This window comes from Diplotaxodon limnothrissa, linkage group LG5, assembly GCF_057381915.1.
Source record: "Diplotaxodon limnothrissa isolate DT_005_m linkage group LG5, D_limnothrissa_male_GT1.1, whole genome shotgun sequence".
NCBI lineage: Eukaryota > Metazoa > Chordata > Actinopteri > Cichliformes > Cichlidae > Diplotaxodon > Diplotaxodon limnothrissa.
In genome coordinates this window covers 2463001-2484848 of record NC_140600.1, presented here as the reverse complement: position 1 = coordinate 2484848, position 21848 = coordinate 2463001, and the positions used below count along the sequence as shown (strand labels likewise).

At 45.9% G+C, this 21848-nt stretch overlaps 1 protein-coding gene across 4 annotated transcripts in view; it reads left to right on the top strand.

Moving 5' to 3' along the window:
• LOC146631433 (calcium-dependent secretion activator 1-like) overlaps positions 1 to 21848 on the top strand; it is a 342226-nt gene that overhangs the window by 146676 nt on the left and 173702 nt on the right. For all 4 annotated transcript variants that reach the window (XM_085352951.1, XM_085352948.1, XM_085352949.1 and 1 more), the window contains exon 9: positions 2144 to 2210. In XM_085352951.1, the coding sequence (XP_085209077.1) occupies positions 2144 to 2210 (67 nt within the window). The remainder of the gene's footprint in view (positions 1 to 2143; positions 2211 to 21848) is intronic.

Genomic DNA, 21848 nt, shown 5'->3' with positions numbered 1-21848 from the left:
GGAAGAACACAGGTAGGAATAATAAAAAACTGAATGTCAGTACCAAATAGAGATGGACCGATCCGATATTACGTATCGGTATCGGTCCGATACTGACCTAAATTACTGGATCCAATATCGGAGAAAAATAAAAAATGTAATCCGATCCATTAAATATCACGAAAGCACCTCACAAAACTTGCAACAGGCCGTAACTCACCTCAGAACGTTAGCACGTCGGAGCAGTATGCATCACGTGATAGAGCGGCTGTGGCATGCGGGACCTGTCGGTGGTCTGGATAGCATGTGGCGCTTCGCTAGCAACCCGGCATTTCATCTCCGACAAAGTTATCCCCGAGAGAAGTAAAGCAAGTGTGTAAGTCCATCTCTGAATGTAAAGCATTCCTGCGTTAAGCTTAACGAGCGACTGCCTCTTCTTGCTGCTACTTCAATCATGAAACTGATCAATGATCAGCTGATCTGCTTTTCTGTCGCGAGTCCGTGTCTCTTGTTTGTTTTTGGCCCACTTTGCACCAGAAAGAGGAAACCAGCGGCTGAACAACAGCAGCACGTTTAAGCTTGATAAGCTGTTAGAATTTATTTAATATTACTTTCTACACCAGGATCTTTTTCTACATAGCTGACGGCTGGTAACTGTGCAGGGGCGGATCTAGCAAAGTTTAGCCAGAGGGGCCGATAGGGCATGGACAGGGAAAAGGGGGCACAAAGACATACTTTTCTTTCTTATTCTCGTTTAAAATGTCTAGCTTTTAATAAATAATTATCTGAATCTGACACCCAAAGTTTTAATTTGATGCAAAATGAATAGAAGTCAATTACTGTATATAGTGACTATTAAGTCTAATATATATACCCTAGTAAGCTATAGTACTTTTTCCTTTGGGAAGGTACCATCTGTGCAGTCTGCAATTTTGTTGAAGAAAGATATTTCTTGTAAAATAATTGATTTCTGTGCATTTTTTTTCACACTGCATCAAATTAAGGTTGATTACGTCGATTAAGCATCACGAGGTGGAGTGTGAGGGGTGGTTCCCTATTTTTTATTTATTTATTTTTGTTGTTGCTGGGAGTTGGAACCCTATTAGTTAGGTTGCTTAATATTTATGCTAAGTACTCTTTAAAATACCAGAATAGGGAGGATGGTGTAGGTTTAAGTTTATTAGATTGATCAGTATTGCTGAACTATGAAATTTTTTTTTTTGCATACAGGTATAACAGAATAGCTTTAGTGTAGTTGTTGTTTTAAACTTGAGTATGAACTTATACAAAATGCAGCAAGATATTTAAAAAACAGTTTTGTTGATTAAAAACACTATATCGGATTCATATCGGTATCGGCAGATATCCAAATTTATGATATCGGTATCGGACATAAAAAAGTGGTATCGTGCCATCTCTAGTACCAAAACCTAAGAACTAACACAAAATCAGAAGAAACTAGAAAATAATAACAATAAACTCAAAACGCTGGGTCACCGAGCCAGTGAAGACCAGGTGCAGGTCTCAAGTTCTTATTTAACATGTCTCTACTCATATTTATTTATTTTCATATTAAGAGTTCAGAATGATTGTTTAATCTACAACGTGTGACGCACATATTAAAGCGAGTTTTACTTGGAAATTCATTTGTTTACTTGATTTATTCTTATTTAGCTTTCTCCAGCTAAATGAGCTAAATGAGAAAATATTGGGACCACATCATATTTGCATTTTATTTAAGATGAGATTCCCTTTTTGATTTGACAAAAATCCAAGATTTCATTCTTGCATCCTTAATCCTCAGTCAATTTGCTGTTCTGCAGACTTTTGTATGCTGGCTCTGAGATGTTTTACAGATCCAATTAACTGGAATATTTTCATTATTTGTGCCATCAGTTATATTTGCAGTTTTTCTGTTATGACAAATACCTGTCATTTTAAGCACTGTAAGGATGCTGTGTCTGGCTGCAGTAAAAACATTTTGACAGGAGAGGTCAGTAGAGGCTCTTGAATAAAGATCCATGTGTCCTTAATACAGATTCAGGCTGGTGCATGAAATTTTAGCTGTGAATAATGGCATTGAAGAAAGAAGCAAAAAAGATGGTCACACTGAGAAATCTATGTAAGTCTTCTTTGAAATAATTAAGAGTGTTTTTACCCACAGGTACCTTTGGGCCATTGGCAAAAATGTATGGAAAAGATGGAAGAAAAGATTCTTCGTGCTAGTCCAGGTAAGTACAGCCAGTTCATTGGGTTTATTTAGCTCCGACAAGATAAGTCAAAGAAGAAATCAAATGAAAAAGAGAACAAGCACAAATAAAAACAACAAAGGTGCCAGTGACTGGGGACTCATCAGAAATGGTAACCTTAATTCAAAGGACTCGTAGTATAATCCTGTGCATATAGGTCAGTGCAGAATTTCAAGACTGAGCTCTGATAGAGGGTTTTTTAAGATAAATGAAGTGTAGCATTGTGTAATCTGTTTGTTTGAATATTGACTTTTAGATGGAAGTTATGCTGCTCCTTTGTCAGCTCTAATAATAATCAATTACATTAATTGAATATATTTAGCTACTGATTCCAAAGAACAATTTTTCCTGTTTGAGAATGAAAAGTTATAAAAAATTATATAATAATTATACCAGCAAGTTCATTTTGTTTAGTAGCAAACAGGAGCTAATTTCTCTGCTTGCCAAAAAAATAAAATAATATATATATATATATATATATATATATATATATATATATATATATATATATATATATATATATATATATATATATATATATATATATATATATATATATATATATATATATATATATATATATATATATAATTCTGAGCTCAACAACCTGATGGCACCCAACAGAGGAGCACGAGCAGCCTTTAACATAAGCTTTGCTTTATGACAATAATATTTTCACAGGCCACATGTTGTGTGTGCTACAAGAAAGAGAGATGCAGCCAAGCTGTCTTCCCTCGGCTGTCAGACGATTGATGGAGAGGCCAAGCAGGCTTTTGTCAGGAGGTGGGGGGTTGGTGTATGTTTGAGGGAAAGAGGAGGTAGCGGCCATTTCCTGGTTGCTCTACATTGGGAGGTGGGCAGCAGGCAGGAGGGGTGGGGGCTTTGGGCGGATGCCTGTCTCTTGTGTGTTAGAGAGGATATGTCTCAGAGGTACAAGTTGACAAGCGATTGACAAAGTCGAGTGAACACTATCTGGCCTAACACTCGCAGCTAAAAAAGCCGGAGTGCCGCCAACTTGAAGCCTCTCACTTGCTCCCAGCTAAATAGATAGCAAGTGACAAATATTGGTCAATAGAATGTGCAGTGTGTGTGTGTGTGTGTGTGTGTGTGTGTACGCGCGCATGTGTGTGTGTTTGTGTGTGTGTGCGTATGTAGGAGAGAGAGAAAAGGGGAGAGAGAGCGAGTGCACATTCAATAGTGTGTGTGTGTGTGTGTGTGTGTGTGTGTGTGTGCATGCATATGTAGGAGAGAGAGAGCGAGCGAGGCCTTTTTGAACAAGACAGCACAGACTAGACGATGGAAATACAAAACTCTGAACTCTGCTCAGACACCGTAACTATGGTTGTTTAAATGGGCCTACTCCAATTGGAACACCTAGATGACAGATTCTAAAGGGCTGCACTCAGGTCTGGTGATGGGGCACAATATAGGCAGAGGAATTAAGCCTCATAGATGTTGACCCATATCACACCTATCTGTCTGCTACTCCAACACACTCACAGCGGATGAGTGTCTAGTCAGGTAAATGCTGAGCAAATGTACAGAAACTGATATCATGGCGGCACCAGCTGGCTGGGGTCTTGACCAAAGTCTTTAACCAGTCAACCGTACCATCCTTTTTAAACTCATCGTCCTTATCTTGCTATCAAAAATGTCCACTACAAACAATTCAATTTTTGAATTCAGTTTTATTTATACAGTGCCAAATCACAACAACAGTCGCCTCCAGGCGCTTTATATTGTAAGGTAGACCCTACAATAATACATACAGAGAAAAACCCAACATATGACCATATGACCACCATCATATGACCCATTATGAGGAAGCACTTTGGCAAGAGGAAGAAACCTCCAACTGAACCAGACTCTTGGGAGGCACGGCCATCTGCTGCGACCGGTTGGGATGAGAGAAGGAAGACAGGATAAAGACTGCTGTGGAAAGTGTGATTCAACTAAGACATCTATTAGCACATGTTGAGTGAGAAAGGTGACTGAAAAGGAAAAACGCAATGCATCATGGGAATCCCCGGCAGCCTACGTCTATTGCAGCATAACTAAGGGAGGATTCAGGGTCACCTGGTCCAGCCCTAACTATATGCTTTAGCAAAAAGGAAAGTTTGAAGCCTAATCTTGAAAGTAGAGATAGTGTCTGTCTCCTGAATCCAAACTGGAAGCTGGTTCCACAGAAGAGGGGCCTGAAAACTGAAGGCTCTGCCTCCCATTCTACTTTTAAATACTCTAGGAACAACAAGTAGGCCTGCAGAGCGAGAGCAAAGTGCTCTAATAGGGTGATATGGTACTACAAGGTCATTAAGATAAGATGGGGCCTGATTATTTAAGACCTTGTATGTGAGGAGCAGGATTTTGAATTCTGGATTTAACAGGAAGCCAAAACAGGAGAAATCTGCTCTCTCTTTCTAGTTCCTGTCAGGACTCTTGCTGCAGCATTTTGGACCTTAGTGGTTCAAGAGGTCTCTCCATTTACACGAACTGCTCTAATAGGATATTATGGTCGACAGTATCGAATGCTGCACTGAGGTCTAGCAGGACAAGCACAGAGATGAGTCCACTGTCAGAGGCCATAAGAAGATCATTTGTAACCTTCACTAAAGCTGTTTCTGTGCTGTGATGAGCTCTGAAACCTGACTGAAACTCTTCAAATAAACCTCTGCAGATGATCTGTTAGCTGTTTGACAACTACTTTTTCAAGAATATTTGAGATAAAAGGAAGGTTGGAGACTGAAAGCTGGGTCAAGAGATAGCTTTTTAAGTAAGGGCTTAACTACTGCCAGCTTGAAGGCCCATGGTACATTATTAGAGATAGGTTGATCATATTTAAGATGGAAGCATTAATTAATGGCAGGACTTCTTTGAGCAGTTTTGTAGGAATGGGGTCTAAAAGACACACTGATGGCTTGGGGTAAGTAATTACTGAAGTTAATTTAGAAAGATCAATTGGAGAAAATGACTAAATAAATATTGATGGTACTGAAACCAGCTGTATATAATATTATGTCTGTGACACAGTTATGAGTAATTTTTTCATTAATGGTTCAAATTGTATCTGTGATGAAATTAGTGAAGTCGGTACTAGTCAATGGTAATGGAATGGGTGGCTCAAACGAGCTCTGACTTTTTGTCAGCCTGGCTACAGTGCCGCACTACAGAGAAACCTAGGGTTGTTCTTGTTTTTCTTCAATCAGTGATGAGTAGTTAGATGTTCTGGCTTTATGGAGGGCTTTTTTTATAAAGTAGCAAAATATTTCACCAGGCTAGATGATGATCTTTTAAATTTGTGATTCACCATTTCCTCTCCAGCTTTTGAGTTAATGGTCATAGTAAGCAGTGGTAGTAGTAAGACTTCAAGCTGCAGGTTTGACAGGATGAGTTGCAGCAAGAAAGCCATTGCTAAAATGTCAGAATAAGACAAAGAGGGTTGTCTGGGCCATGACACACCGCCACTGGACTACTGAAGAGTGCAAGAAGGTATTATGGACTGATGAATTGAAATTTGAACTACTCAGTTCATCACGCAGGATCTTTGTACTGTGTTGAGTAGGGTGAAAGGATGGTTACGCAGTGAGTGGCATCAACTGTCAAACATGGAGGAGGTAGTGTGATGGTCAGGGGCAGTTTTGGTGGAATGTACAAGTTGGAATGTACACTCTGTTCAAGTTGGTGAGTTGTACAGAGTGAGAGGCACCCTGAACCAAAATGGTTACCACAGCATTCTGCAGTTCCATGCAGTACCCTCTGGTATGTGCCTAGTTGGTCAAGGGTTCATCCTACAGCAAGGTAATGACCCAAAACATAAGTCCAAGCTATACCAGGACTACCCTCAGGAAAAAAGAACAAGAAGGTAAGCTTGAAAACATGGAGTGTCCGGCACAGTCTCCAGACTTAAACCGCATCGAGCTGGTTTGGGATGAACTGGATAGAAGAGTGAAAGCAAAGCAGCCTACAAGGTCCACATTTATGGGAACATCTGCAACAGATATGGGAGAATATTTGATTTCTATTGTAGAAAGAATGCCACGGGTGTGTTCAGCTGTCATATCTGCCAAATGTTGGTTACTTTGATGAGTCAAACTTTAGAATACATTTTAGTGTATAAACTGATTCAATGATTTCTTTTTTTTTTTAACTTTAATTGCTTATTTGTACTATGCTTTTATTTCAGAGTGCAATGAGACATAGGTGGGTAAAATTAGTAACAAAATAATTGACCTTTCTTGGGGTAGCGTTCAGATAGCTGCTCTGCTCTATGTTGGTACAGGGCATTGAAGATGATAACAGTGGGTGGATTATATTCTTAAACTTAGTTACAGCGCTTTCAGAAAGACATCTACTTTGATAAAGTCTACTCTCCACCGCTGTGTAATCAATTATTGTAAAAGTAAATGTTATCAGGAAATGATCAGACAGGAGAGGGTTTTCAGGAAACACTGTTAAATGTTCAGTTTCTATGCCATATGTTAAAACAAGATCTAGAGTGTGATTAAAGTGGTGGGTGGGTTCTTTTACATTTTGAGAGAAACCAATTGAGTCTAATAACAGATTAAATGCCATGTTGAGGCTGTCATTTTTAGCATCTACATGGATGTTAAAATCACCCACAATAATGATTTTATCTGAGCTGAGCAGTAAATCAGATAAAAAGTCTGAGAAATCAGAGAGAAACTCTGTGTAAGGCCCAGGTGGACGATAGATGATAACAAGTAAGACTGGTTTCTGAGTTTCACAGCTGGGGTGGACGAGGCTAAGCATCAGGCTTTCAAATTAATTAAAAGTCTGTCTTGGTCTTTGGTTGAATACCAAGCTGGTGTGAAAAATTGCTGCTACACCGCCCCTCGGCCTCTGATTTGTGGATGCTAATAGTTAGCGTGACTCAGGGGTGTTGATTCATTTAAACTAACATAATCATCCTGCTGCAACCAGGTTTCTGTAAGGCAGAGTAAATCAATTTGTTGATCAATTATTAAGTCATGTACTAACAGAGACTTGGAGGAGAGAGACCTAATATTTAATAATCCACATTTCACTGTTTTACTCTTTGGTTCAGATGTGGATACTGTATTGTTCTTTCTTTGTGAGTTTTTATGTTTAACTTGTTTGTTGCTGGTTTTTAGTTTGTTTTTTGTCTTTTTGGAAGCTGACACAGTCTCTATGGAGATGGGTTTTTGGGGAGTAACAGGAGGAGAGAAGCTGCAGAGAGGCGTGTAAGACTGCAACTCTGCTTCCTGGTCCCAACTCTGCATAGTTACTTTTGGGTGGTTTAATAAATTTGGCCAGATTTCTAGAACTGAGAGCTGCTCCATCCAAAGTGGGATGGATGCCGTCTCTCCTAACAAGACCAGGTTTCCTCCAGAAGATTTGCCAATTATCTATGAAGCCCACATCGTTTCTGGGACACCACTCAGACAAACAGCAATTTAAGGAGAACATGCGGTAGGGTTAAATCCCTAACAAGGATATTAGTTTCGTTGTGTCTTGTCTAGGCTCCACCTCCTCTGTCCTGATTGGGTGCTGCTGCCTTAATCAAGTCAATTATTAATCAGCAAAGCCCTATATAATGTCTGTAGAGCTCTATTTCTGGGCCTTCTGGCTACTTTGATTGCCGTACTCACTGCGTTGTGCAGGCTTAAATGCCTTTGACTTATATTTCAACCTCATGTGACTTTGTTTAGACTGTGTTTGTAAGGGGAGAGCTGCCTTTTTTTGTTATTCCTCATTTTTTCCTCTTCATGTGCTAGTTAGATAGGTTATTGTTGTTGGCTGTACACTTTGTTTTCCTTGGAGTTATTATTTCCTTTTAGGGATGTTTTGTGTTTTGTGACAAGATGGCGCGGCCACGTCCAGACGCCTTCCTGACCGCTCTGCTCCGACTATCCACTTTTCTTGTTTTTTACTTATTTTTTGCTCTGGTTTACATCCCAAAATCCTCTAGTCTTATAGTATGCGACAGCGGATCACTTGTAAACATCGGTGCCAAGGTTGCACATCTAATCTTGGACACTTTTAAACCCGACCCTTCTTGGCCGCCAGAGATTCTACGTGGACCACGAGGGAGGTAAAACGGTGATCTGCCCAATCAGGAGCTACGCTACAGGACTCACTCAACGACGTCGACTGGGACATGTTCAGAGCATGCGCAGTCAACATCAACGGTTTATGGAAGTAGTAGTATGCTTCGTCAATATGCTAGCGGAGGAGATTATCCCCACTGCGAGAGTCACCACATTCCCAAACCAGAAACCGTGGATGGACAGATCGATCCGCTCTGCAGTGAACGCCAGGACCGCCTCCTACGACGCGGGTCTCGCCACTGGCGATATGAGCGCCTACAAAGCGGCCTCATACGGCGTGCGGCGCGCGGTGAGAGATGCCAAATGCAGGTACTGGGAACGTGTGGAGTCCCGCTTCCACCAGGGCGACACACGGAGTATGTGGCACGGACTACGCACCATTACGGACTACAAAGCCAGGGACACTGCGCCGATCAACGCCGACTCTGCATTCACCAACGAGCTGAATCAGCTCTACGCCCGTTTCGAGGTTAGCCAGGCGGCTAATGCTATCTACCGCCTGACTACCGAGGACAGTGACGTCATCAGCGAGAGACCGGTGACCAGCATCACGGAGCATGACGTCCGAGCAGCATTGAGGAGAGTGAACACAAGGAAAGCGGCGGGGCCAGACGGCATCACCGGCCATCTGCTGCGCTGCTGTGCTGACCAGCTAGCAGGTGTGTTCACTTACATCTTCAACGAGTCCCTGGCGAAGTCTGTGGTCCCCACATGCTTCAAAAGATCCACCATCATCCCTGTGCCCAAGAACAGCAAACCCTCATCCCTGAACGATTACCGGCCAGTTGCACTGACCTCGGTAGTAATGAAGGTGTTTGAGAGGCTGCTGAAGAACATCATCTCCTCCTCCATCCCAGACACCACAGATCCGCTGCAGTTCGCCTACAGATCCAACAGATCCACAGGGGATGCCATCGCCCACGTCCTACACACCACTCTCAGCCATGTGGAGAAGAAACAGGGTAACTATGTGCGAATGCTGTTTGTTGATTACAGTTCAGCGTTTAACACAATAGTGCCCTGCAGACTGTTCACAAAGCTCAGGGATCTGGGACTTAACAGCCGTCTGTGTGCATGGGTATTGGACTTCCTCACTGGCAGAACTCAGGTGGTGAGGGTGGGTAGATGCATCTCTAACAGTATCACCATCAACACAGGAGCACCTCAGGGATGTGTCCTCTCGCCACTGCTCTACTCCCTCTACACTTCAGACTGTGTGGCCACCCATGGCTCCAACACCATTGTGAAGTTTGCTGACGACACAGTGGTGTTGGGTGCCATCTCCAACAACGATGAGACGGCCTACATGGATGAAGTGAAGAATCTGGCATCTTGGTGCCAGGACAACCACCTCCAGCTGAACGTCGGCAAGACCAAGGAGCTGGTGGTGGACTTCAGAAGGAGTCAGCACATAGACTACAAGCCCATTATCATCAATGGAGCTCCAGTGGACAGGGTGCAGTCCTTCAAGTATCTTGGTGTCCACATCTCCTCAGACCTGACATGGTCTGCCCACATTCAGGTCCAAACCAAAAAGGCTAGGCAGTGCCTGTATCACCTACGACAACTGAGAAAGTTCAGGGTCTCTCCAAAGATCCTCAGGATTTTCTATAGAGGTGCTGTGGAGAGCATCCTCACACAGAACATGACATCGTGGTTTGGGAACAGCTGTGTGAAGGACCAAAAAGCTCTCCAGAGAGTGATCCGTACAGCAGAACGCTGCTGCAGGATTGCTCTCCCCCCGCTTCAGGACACCTACACCAGGAGATGCCGGACTAGAGCAGCGCAGATACTGAAGGACCCGTCCCATCCTGGCAACAAACTGTTCCAACTTCTGCAATCTGGTAGAAGGTTCCGCATCTTCCGGGCAAGGACAGAGAGACTCAAGAGGAGCTTCTATCCCCAAGCCATCCGGGCCCTAAACACACACACCCGCCCTCTCACATCATCTATAATTGACTGAGTCAGGACTCTTCCAGACACTAAACCAAGGAACAATGTACATTTCAAATTCCTTTAATTTTAAATATGTTTATATTGTCTATCCTGTAAAATAGTCAGATGTCTATTCATATTAATGTACAGAATTCACCTGCTGGCTGCTACTACTGCACATTCACCCAATGTATATACTACATATATATAAAAAAAACACCCAGCACACCCCTGCGGGCGGTTTATCCTTCAAGCTCGGGTCCTCTACCAGAGGCCTGGGAGCTTGAGGGTCCTGCGCAGTATCTTAGCTGTTCCCAGGACTGCGCTCTTCTGGACAGAGATCTCCGATGTTATTCCCGGGATCTGCTGGAGCCACTCGCCTAGCTTGGGAGTCACCGCACCTAGTGCTCCGATTACCACGGGGACCACCATTACCTTCACCCTCCACATCCTCTCGAGCTCTTCTCTGAGCCCTTGGTATTTCTCCAGCTTCTCGTGTTCTATATATAACAACACCCAGCACGCCCCTGCGGGCGGTTTATCCTTCAAGCTCGGGTCCTCTACCAGAGGCCTGGGAGCTTGAGGGTCCTGCGCAGTATCTTAGCTGTTCCCAGGACTGCACTCTTCTGGACAGAGATCTCCGATGTTGTTCCTGGGATCTGCTGGAGCCACTCGCCTAGCTTGGGAGTCACCGCACCTAGTGCTCCGATTACCACGGGGACCACCGTTACCTTCACCCTCCACATCCTCTCGAGCTCTTCTCTGAGCCCTTGGTATTTCTCCAGCTTCTCGTGTTCCTTCTTCCTGATATTGCTGTCATTCGGAACCGCTACATCGATCACTACGGCCATCTTCTTCTGTTTGTCTACCACCACTATGTCCGGTTGGTTAGCCACCACCATTTTGTCCGTCTGTATCTGGAAGTCCCACAGGATCTTAGCTCGGTCATTCTCCACCACCCTTGGGGGCATCTCCCATTTTGACCTCGGGACTTCCAGGTTATACTCGGCACAGATGTTCCTGTACACTATGCCGGCCACTTGGTTATGGCGTTCCATGTATGCCTTGCCTGCTAGCATCTTGCACCCTGCTGTTATGTGCTGGATTGTCTCTGGGGCATCTTTACACAGCCTGCACCTGGGGTCTTGCCTGGTGTGATAGACCCCAGCCTCTATGGATCTTGTGCTCAGAGCTTGTTCTTGTGCTGCCATGATTAGTGCCTCTGTGCTGTCTTTCAGTCCAGCTTTGTCCAGCCACTGGTAGGATTTCTGGATATCAGCCACCTCCTCTATCTGCCGGTGGTACATACCGTGCAGGGGCCTGTCCTTCCATGATGGTTCCTCGTCTCCCTCCTCTTTCTTGGGTTTCTGCTGCCTGAGGTATTCACTGAGCACTCGGTCAGTTGGGGCCATCTTCCTAATGTATTCTTGGATGTTCGTTGTCTCATCCTGGACTGTGGTGCTGACACTCACCAGTCCCCGGCCCCCTTCCTTCCGCTTAGCGTACAGCCTCAGGGTGCTGGATTTGGGGTGAAACCCTCCATGCATGGTAAGGAGCTTTCTTGTTTTTATGTCAGTGGCTTCTATCTCCTCCTTTGGCCAGCCTATTACCCCAGCAGGGTACCTGATCACGGGCAGGGCGTACGTGTTGATGGCCCGGATCTTGTTCTTACCATTCAGCTGACTCCTCAGGACTTGCCTGACCCTCTGCAGGTACTTGGTGGTTGCAGCTTTTCTAGCGGCCTCTTCATGGTTCCCATTCGCCTGTGGGATCCCCAAGTACTTGTAACTGTCCTCTATGTCTGCAATGTTGCCTTCTGGTAGTTCAATCCCCTCAGTTCTGACTACCTTCCCTCTCTTTGTTACCATCCGACTACACTTCTCCAGTCCGAACGACATTCCAATGTCATTGCTGTATAGCCTGGTAGTGTGGATCAGTGAATCGATGTCTCGTTCACTCTTGGCATACAGCTTGATGTCATCCATGTACAGGAGGTGGCTGACAACTGCTCCGTTCTGTAGTCGGTATCCGTAGCCAGTCTTGTTAATGATCTCACTGAGGGGGTTCAGGCCTATGCAGAACAGCAGTGGGGACAGAGCATCTCCTTGGTAGATCCCGCACTTGATGGTGACTTGTGCTATGGGCTTGGAGTTGGCCTCTAGTGTTGTACGCCACATCCCCATTGAGTTCCTGATGAAGGCTCTTAGGGTCCCATTGATCTTGTACAATTCTAGGCATTCCAGTATCCAGCTGTGGGGCATTGAGTCATAGGCCTTCTTGTAATCAATCCAGGCAGTGCACAGGTTGGTCAGTCTGGTCTTGCAGTCTCGGCTGATTGTTCTGTCTACCAGTAGCTGGTGTTTTGCGCCTCTGGTATTCTTGCCAATTCCTTTCTGTGTCCCGCTCATGTATTGACCCATGTGCCTGTTCATCTTAGCCGATATGATGCCTGACAGGAGCTTCCATGTAGTACTGAGGCAGGTTATTGGTCGGTAGTTGGAGGGGACCGGTCCCTTCTTGGGGTCCTTGGGGATCAGGACCGTCCGGCCTTCAGTTAGCCATTCCGGGTGTCTCTCGTTAACTAGCAGCTGGTTCATTTGTGCTGCCAGACGCTCGTGGAGTGCAGTCAGCTTCTTCAGCCAGTAGGCGTGAACCATGTCGGGCCCTGGTGCTGTCCAACTCTTCATACTGGAGACCCTTTCTTGGATATCTGCCACTGTGATGGTTACTGGACCCTGTTCAGGGAGGTCGCTGTGGTCTGCCCTCAGATCCTCTAGCCACTGAGCATTGCCGTTATGGGTTGCATCCTTCTCCCATATGCTCTTCCAGTATTGCTCCGTCTCCAGCCTTGGTGGTGCTGTTCTCTTATTGTTCCCTTGCCACTGAGAGTACACCTTTGCTGGTTCTGTGGAGAACAGCTGGTTTATTCTCCTGCCTTCTATCTCTCTGGTGTACCTCCTCAAGCGGCTGGCCAAGGCTGTGAGTCTTTGCTTGGCAGTTTCCAAGGCCTCAGGTATGGACAGCTTGCTGTATTTCTTAGGCACCTTATTTGTCGCACCTTTCTGCAACTCCGTTAGTTGGCTAACCTCCCTCCGTGCTACTTTGATCTTGCCCTCTAGCCTCCTTCTCCATGGAGGGTACTGCCCCTTGTCGCTGTTCAACTTGTAGCCAAGCATCTCACTGATCACTGTTGCCGTATTGTAGATCAGCTTGTTAGTGTCGGTAATCGTGGTTGGAGGTATTGCCCGTAGTGCTGCATTAACATCATCTAGCAGACCTTCTGAGGGAACTTCACGTAATCTTGGTAACCGACTACGGGGGATCCAGGTTTCAAGCTTGGCCATGATCCTATTTTTCAGGTCAGTTCCTCTCGCACTCAACGATCCTTCTCCTATCGCACTTGGGGCTATGTACCCAATCTCGGGTGGGGGTGATGATATCTCCCCCCTGACCTGGCGTCCTGACTCCTCCTTGCCGTAGCATTTGTGTTGTACCTCGTCAATCTCTAGCTGTGAGAGCAGTCCCTTCTTTCGAATGTTGGAACACTGAGCTACTAGTTGTTTCGCCGTCATTGTGGATGTTGGGTATCGAAGAATCCATAGGTCCCTCATCCTATTCATGTAGCCCCTTCCGCCGGGGTTACTTGCACAGTAGCATTCCAACAACGCCCTGTTTTCGTCTCTTGCCCACCGATGCCTTCTTGTTCCAGTAGCCCACTTTTCGTCAGGGTGCCCTGGTTCCTCAACACCTGACGCGGACCTTGTTGATCCGGGCGACGTCCGAGCCGGCATGCCTTCATATTTATCTGTCTCGCTCATGTCTGCGGTAGGCTTGCTTAGCATAGGGGGTCTAGCCTTAGGACCCTTACTGGATACAGACGCCCCAGGCAGGAATCGAACTTGCGATCCTCTGTTCCAAAGGCGTGTAGTCTAACCACTACGCTATCCAGCTGCTTATATATATATATACATATATATATATATGTGTTCTTCCTCTACCCCCCCCCCCCAATTTTTGCACATGTCGAGGAGCGCGTCAGGTTACATTTCACTGTGTGTTATACTCGTATAACTATGCATGTGACAAATAAAGAACCTTGAACCTTGAACCTTGTTTGCTGTATAGGCCTTAGCTCTCCTTGAAGTTAAATGTCAGTCTAAGCCTAACAGAGTTTTAAACTAGCAGAAAGTAAACATTTGAAATGCCATTTGGACTCCTCTTTCACTATTTAACTTTATGTTAGTCCTTTTTATCCCTTAAACTAGCCAAGGGATGTAACATGTGGCTAAACATGTCAATCCTGGTCCAATTGAGTAGGAGAGAAAACTACAGAGTCTGACATTGTTTTGGCAGAACAGTTGAAATGATAATTTCCCAGTAGTATAAAAAATACAAATGCACTAAGGTTCATTTTTTTGAAAGAAATTAACAGAAGATTGTACACTATGCACAATTATGAGTTTGTGACTGTGGTTTATTGTGGTCCTTTACTTACTTATTATTGAGTTGTTTCATTTTTATTGCTCTATTCTTTTGTGCTGTAGAAGATGCACTTAATTTCTTGTTGTGGAAATGACAATGACAATAAAGTATCTAAATCTGATATAGCATAGATTGTTTATATATAACATGTGTTTGCATTTGGAAAATTGCATTTTGCATTTGCCCATGTCGGCTGATGTGGTGTCCTGGCCCACATCCGATGAAAATGGGTTTTCTGAAGTTGCTCCTACACTGAGTAAAAATATTGTTTCCTGCTGTGTTATGCTTGAACCTCAGTACATTCACCTTTCTACAAAGAAATCACAATACTGTGTGGTCAGTGTCTGGACCTGAAGTTTTAAAAACACTGATTTTACCGGCTGAACTCACAAATAAAGGGACTTCAGTGGTTGACAATAAAGTTAAGTTAAGCGGCTGTTTCTAAGGCAGCAGATTTTCATCGGAGCATTCTGTTCCCACAACTGTGATTTACGTCATGTTATGATTTAGGGACAGAGCCCCTGATTTCAAAGGCTTAGCCTTGTTTCTTGAAAGACATTGGAGGGATTGCTGAGTTTTTATTTATAATGGTTTTTCTGTTTCTGAAACTGTTAATAAAGACACCATTTTGTGTTCACAAGCTTCTCAATGCCCACATTAAGTGTCAGATGTCTGATCCAGTTCAATAAATTATTTTTCTGTTTCTAAGCTTTCTGATGAGAGGACGGTATTCGTTGCATCTCAGACAACCTTCAAGCATGTTTGTTTTTAGCCTATGCAAAAAGGCCCTCTGTTCAACTCAGTTTCTGTAACCCCTGGACCCAAGCCTCCCCAGAGACTGTTGTTCCACCTGGGGCCTCCCCCACCTGAACTGAGACCATGGATTTTTTCCCTGTCAGAGCCTGAGCAAACTGAGGGTCCACAGTACCTTTTTCCAAGGACCTGGAGGGGGTCTGCTGTTATTTATGGCCTCCTGCTGGGCTGTCTGACTGCCATTGTCTGCAGCTTCCTGCCATGCCACCTGAGCTGGTTCATCTCTGGCATTGGCCACCCAGCCGGCCCCCAAAGTTTCTTCGCCTCACTAGGGGCCTCCCAGCCAGGCAGCAGAGATTCTTAGCCTTTTCCGCTGGCCACTCATCCAACTCCCTGAACTACTTAGACCCTGCTGTGGGCCAACCAACTGACCTCATGAACTGCAGCCCTGGCGTGGGCCGACTGGTCATCAGAACTGCTCGAAAGCCCTGCTTCATGACCAGCTTGACCCTGTGCACTGTTTCCTGTGTTTATTTGAATTTTCTTCTTCCTGCGTTGTTTGGCAGTATCATTAGAAGCATGCATTTTCAGTTACTCGTTTTTGACCACGATATGGACTGCTTTCTTCCATTTGCCCAATATCTCTACAATTAGAAACATCCCTGTGGCGACGCATAGTCGGCGGTGCCCACCATGTCAAACACACGGGGAAGCAGGGGTTGTTCGGTATTGTGGTGTGTTGCATGTGCGGCTGGCAGCTTGTGAGCTGCAGTCGCGGTAAAAAAAAGGCTCAAAACAACACTCTCTGGACCTGCCGTGTCTCATTCACACCACAGTGGTGGCGAAACCCAGATGCTGGCCGAAATAGCGGCCACCCAGAGGGAGCAGGCGGCAGAGGTGCGCCGCCGGTGGGAAGAGCTGCGGGACCAGGCTGAGTGCCACCTGGGCTGAATCGCGGAGCTGGCGACATTGCTCCAGGCGTAGTCAACACCTCTGCCGCCAACCCCACAGGTGGAACCTGGCGGTGGAGGAACCATGTGGGGCACCTCGGCAGCTGGAGGTGGTGGACGAGGCGCGTGGGGGTCCGCGCCTGCGAGAGGAGGAGGAACAGCTGGGTGAAAGAGTGTTCCTGCCGCGAGCGGTGGAGGAGCCGCTCCAGCCGGGGATGGAGGAAGTCCACGAGGGTCCGCTCCAGCAGGGAGTGGTGGAGGAGTCGCTCCAGCTGGTAGCAGTAGAGGAACTGTGTGGGGAGGTGGAGGTCCCCGTGCAAGGGGAGCCTGCTCGATCTGGGTCCCAGGGCACGACCTGATCTGGACCAACGGATGCCGGCCCAGCCGCCTGTGAGCAGGAGCTCATGACTGTGCCTGCAGGGTCATGTCGACTTGGCCACCTGGCGAGCCGACACGACCAGGCGGTCTCCAGACCAGCGTTGCTGCCACCGCTGGAGGCGTGGCCGGCCTCTGGAAGGGACACGGCCCTATCGCTGGGTTGGAAGCCAGTTAAGGGGAGTAGGTTTGGCCGGACGGCTTCCCAGCCTCAATCAGGCAATGGGGGTATGTGGTGAGTCGTGGTCGGCGGTGCTGTGCGGGCTCACCTACACGGCATGTGCAGGTGAGGTACATAAAATGGCTCAAAACAACACTCTCTGGACCATTCACACCACAATCCCATCTCAAATTGGCACTGAAAAACTAGTTTATGTATTTATTACTTTTAGGCTGGACTGCTAGACTAAGTTATAACTAACTAACTAAAAAGCCAGCTGACCCAAAAAGATGGCCTCAGAATCTCATCTCTGATTTTTGTGGATGATGTGGTTCTGTTGGCTTCATCGGGTGGGGGCCTCCAGCTCGCACTGGAACGGTTCGCAGCCGAGTGTGAAGCAGCGGGAATGAGGATCAGCACCTCCAAATCTGAGGCCATGGTTCTCAGCTGGAAAAGGGTGGAGTGCCCACTCCGGGTCGGGGATGAGTTCCTGCCCCAAGTGGAGGAGTTCAAGTATCTCGGGGTCTTGTTTGCGAGTGATGGGAGAAGGGAGCCGGAGATCGACAGACGGATTGGGGCTGCAGCTGCAGTAATGCGGACGTTGCACCGGTCCGCCGTGGTGAAGAGGGAGCTGAGTGTAAAAGCGAAGCTCTCAATTTACCGGTCGATCTACGTCCCTACCCTCACCTATGGCCACGAGCTGTGGGTAGTGACCGAAAGAACGAGATCGCGGATACAAGCGGCAGAAATGAGCTTCCTCCGAAGGGTGGCTGGCCTCTCCCTTAGAGATAGGGTGAGAAGTTCGGCCATCCGGGAGGGGCTCAGAGTAGAGCAGCTGCTGCTCCACATCGAAAGGAGCCAGCTGAGGTGGTTCGGGCATCTGACAAGGATGCCCCCTGGGCGCCTCCTGGGTGAGGTGTTCCAGGCATGTCCCACCGGGAGGAGGCCCCGGGGCAGACCCAGGACACGCTGGAGAGATTATATCTCTCGGCTGGCCTGGGAACGCTATATTGGTTACTGTTCCCTGTTCCATATTTTAAGTAGAATGGGAGTTTTCAGGCTCCTCTTCTGTGGAACCAGCTTCCAGTTTGGATTCAGGAGACGGACACTATCTCTACTTTTAAAATTAGGCTTCAAACTTTCCTTTTTGCTAAAGCATATAGTTAGGGCTGGACCAGGTGACCTTGAACCCCCCCCCCCCCCCCCCCCCCCTTTGTTATTCTGCAATAGGTCTAGGCTTCCCATGATGCACTGAGTGTTTCTTTCACTCACCTTTTTCACTCACTAGTTCTTTATAAGCTATATTATATTTAATCATTATTTATTGTTAATCCCTGCCTCCCTTCCACAGTATGCATTTTTCTTGCTTTAATCCCCTCACCCTAACCAGGGACGGGCAGATGGCAGACTGTCCCTGACCTTGGTTCTGCTTGAGCAGTCTTCCTGTTAAAAGGGGGTTTTTCTTTCCCACTGTACCTAGCGGGGTTATATAGGTTGTTTCTGCTTTTTTATGTTATTTTAGGTTGCTTATTCTACAATATAAAGCACCTTGAGGCAACTGTTGTCGTGACTTGGAGGTATATGAGTCAAACTGATTTGAAAGTGTGAGGACAACAACCTCACCCTCACCGCGGACGCGGACTAGACGAAGGAGATAGTGGACATGATGAAGGAAAGGAGACTCCACCATGCATTCATGAGCTTGAAGTCAACAGGGTGGTCTGCTTTAAATAGCTGGGATTCTACATAGTGAGTATCTCACCACACAGCTGGTTAAAAGGGCTCCACACTAGCTATATTTTCTAAAGAGGCTGAGGTAGGTTAGCATGTCACCCAGATCCTCAACAACTTATACAGCTCAATGGTTGAGCATCTTGACCAGCTACGTCACCATGTAGTACGGCAAAGCAAATGATATGGACTGCAAATGCTTGCAGAGAGTGGTAAAAACTGATGAAAAGATCAAAGGGAGTCCACTACACTCTCAATAGAACATCTGCTGTCATGCACATGAGTCCACAGGATAGTTACCTCCCCAAAGACTCTACCCTCTCGCATTACTGTCAGTTCACACTTCTACCATTTCAACAAAGGTACAAAGTGTGAAATCTAGGACTTGTAGACTAAAGACATCCTTCTTCCCCACTACTGTTAGACTCATAAACACGTGACAGGAATTTATAACCTTGGACTACCTCAATTTGCAACTGTACATTTTGTAATTTTTGCACACGTAATTGCATGTAATGTTCATATTTTGAAAAGGGAGACAGATGGTTTGCAAGAGCAGTGAAAAGAGGCTATCTATGTCCACTATGAGTGACCATCTTGGAACAGGGGGGCTTATGACACCAAGTGTCTGCCACCTACAATGCAGTTTTGAGATCCCTTCCCCAGTCAAATCTTGCATCAGGTGATCTCAGGTGAGGCAAGGTTGTGCAATGGTTTAATCCAAAACCTCTGGTGAAAATGACCCAAGCCTTTTTTCAAACCTTGATAACATGATCAGTGGTCGGTCAACAACTCTCTTAAGTGACAACCCCCATTAAGGTTTAAATTCCTGGGACTCACCACCATGGTTTTAGAAGCGTCTCAGATGAGAGGTGAAACATCTTCGAGAAACGTGAAGAAGTCCAGTTGCTTTCTTTCCAAGTAATTGCACCCTCACTGTTGTCTACTGCACATGAAGTTGATGTAGCATATTAAATTGCATAACTATATACATAGCTTATTTTAGCTGTTATATGCGGATTTTAGGAGAATAGGTCATCTGCCACACTCAACTGTCCTGCCAACCACCAAACCCAGAGTCGGCCAGTGGATTGACAGAGAGAGAGCCATGATTTTCCGTTCCAGAGTACATGTCTCCACTTCTCTAGAGTTCAGTGGCAGTGTGCTTTACACCACTGCATCAAACTCTTTGCATTGCATTTGGTGATATAGGGCTTGAATGCAGTTGCTCAGCTATAGAAACGTTGTCCATGAGCTTCGTGACCTTTAAACAAACTTTCATTACAAGTTTCAAGACCTTTGAACAAAATTTCTTGTCTTTTTTTTTGCCATAAAGAAAAATCTGGATAATTTCTGCTGTCTGAGTCAGTGATATCTTACTCCATGGCGTCATGTTCAAGTCTGGAAAATTGTAGAGTTTAGAAGGTTCTTATAGAGCATAAAAAGGCCTGTCTATAGAGCATAGAGACAGGGATGATGAGAATGGTAAACGGCCTGTATTTGTATAGGGCTTGTACTAGTCCCCCCTAGGGACCCCAAAGCGCTTTACACACCCAGTCATCCACTGGTGGAGGCTACAGTTGTAGCCACAGCTGCCCTGGGGCAGACTGACAGAAGCGAGGCTGCCATATCGCGCCATCGGCCCTTCTGGCAGTAGGCGAAGTGTCTTGCCCAAGGACACAACGACCAAGACTGTCCGAGCCGGGGCTCGAACCGGCAACCTTCCGATTACAAGGCGAACTCCCAACTCTTGAGCCAAGATCGCCCTAGATCGAGAAGGCAGAGAAGAAGCTTGTCGTGGTAGGTGTGGCAGACCGTGGGGATGAGAGGAATGAGGACCCCCTACTCCCGTGCTCCATGCTCAGTCTCCGTTCCCTGTGTACCGTCCGTATGCTTCCTGATTTTCACAAATCCTCCTGGGGAAACACGCATACAAAGGCAGCCATGAGTATTTAGCAAACTGGCACTAACCTTGCACATATTACTAAGACTGACAGGAAGTCACTCAACGATCCAGCATCAAGGAGCTCTCAGCCACACTGTTTGGTAGCTCCTCTGACGAGGCTTGATCAGCACCAGGTGTGTGTGGAGATTCTTGGGTGTGACCGGTCAGCTGGCAGGGCCACACCCACCAGCCCTGAAAGTGCCTGTCACGACCGCACCCTCACACACACGCACACACCCATACACACCTGCCAGTACACAAACAAGGAACACAGGACAGCAGCAGTGCAGAAGGCACAACCCTCAAATAATAATAATAATAATAATTATAGTCCACACTGCTCACGGACCCCGAGTCCCTGGAACCGGGTCCGTGACAGAGCTAGATCTTTACTAAAAAAATACTGACCTGCACAGCTTGGACAGAAGACATATGTAGAAGCTGAGTGTTCTGTGCAGTAATGCCTTCAATCTGCTTGATACTTTATACAACATCCCCATTCACCCATTCAGAGACATTCACACTGATGGATGCATCAAAGATCAGCTGGGAGTTAGTATCTTGCCCAAGGAGATTTGACTTGTAAACGGGAGCAGCCATGGATCGAACCACCTACCATCTAAATGTCTTGGTGCAGTCTCAATCATCCAGGTAAGTAAATCTCAAAAGGTTGATCCTGTTCATCTGGATGTTTTCAGTGGGAGAAAGGTTTCGTCAATCAACCAAATGACTTCTTCAGTCTCAGCTGACTGCAGGTTTCCCCAACCTTATAAACAGAACATTTGCATAATGACTGAAATGCTTTGATCAGTGGTTGTTAATCAGTAGATGTTGATTAATGGTCACGACAATTTGCATATTAATGATCAAGGAACTGACCTCGTAGATTTAAGAATTTTAGCAACAATAGTGGCACTCATGTCACTGCTGTAGATGCTTGACAGGAGCTTGGATGTAATTAAGCTGACAGAAGGTGTTGCCTTACATTACCTATACCTCTAGAAACACATCCAAAAAATGGCTTTTCAGTTCAGTATGAGATAGTCAGTGTTCTTCATGACTCATGAAGGAGTTAATCTGGCCTCCTCCAGAGACCAACATGTCTCTTCTCCAGAGACTTGATCTTGATCTTCTCTAGGGAGAATACTTCTGCATGGCAACTTCTAGGTAAAGAGATGGAAATGTGGGATGCCAAAATAGCAT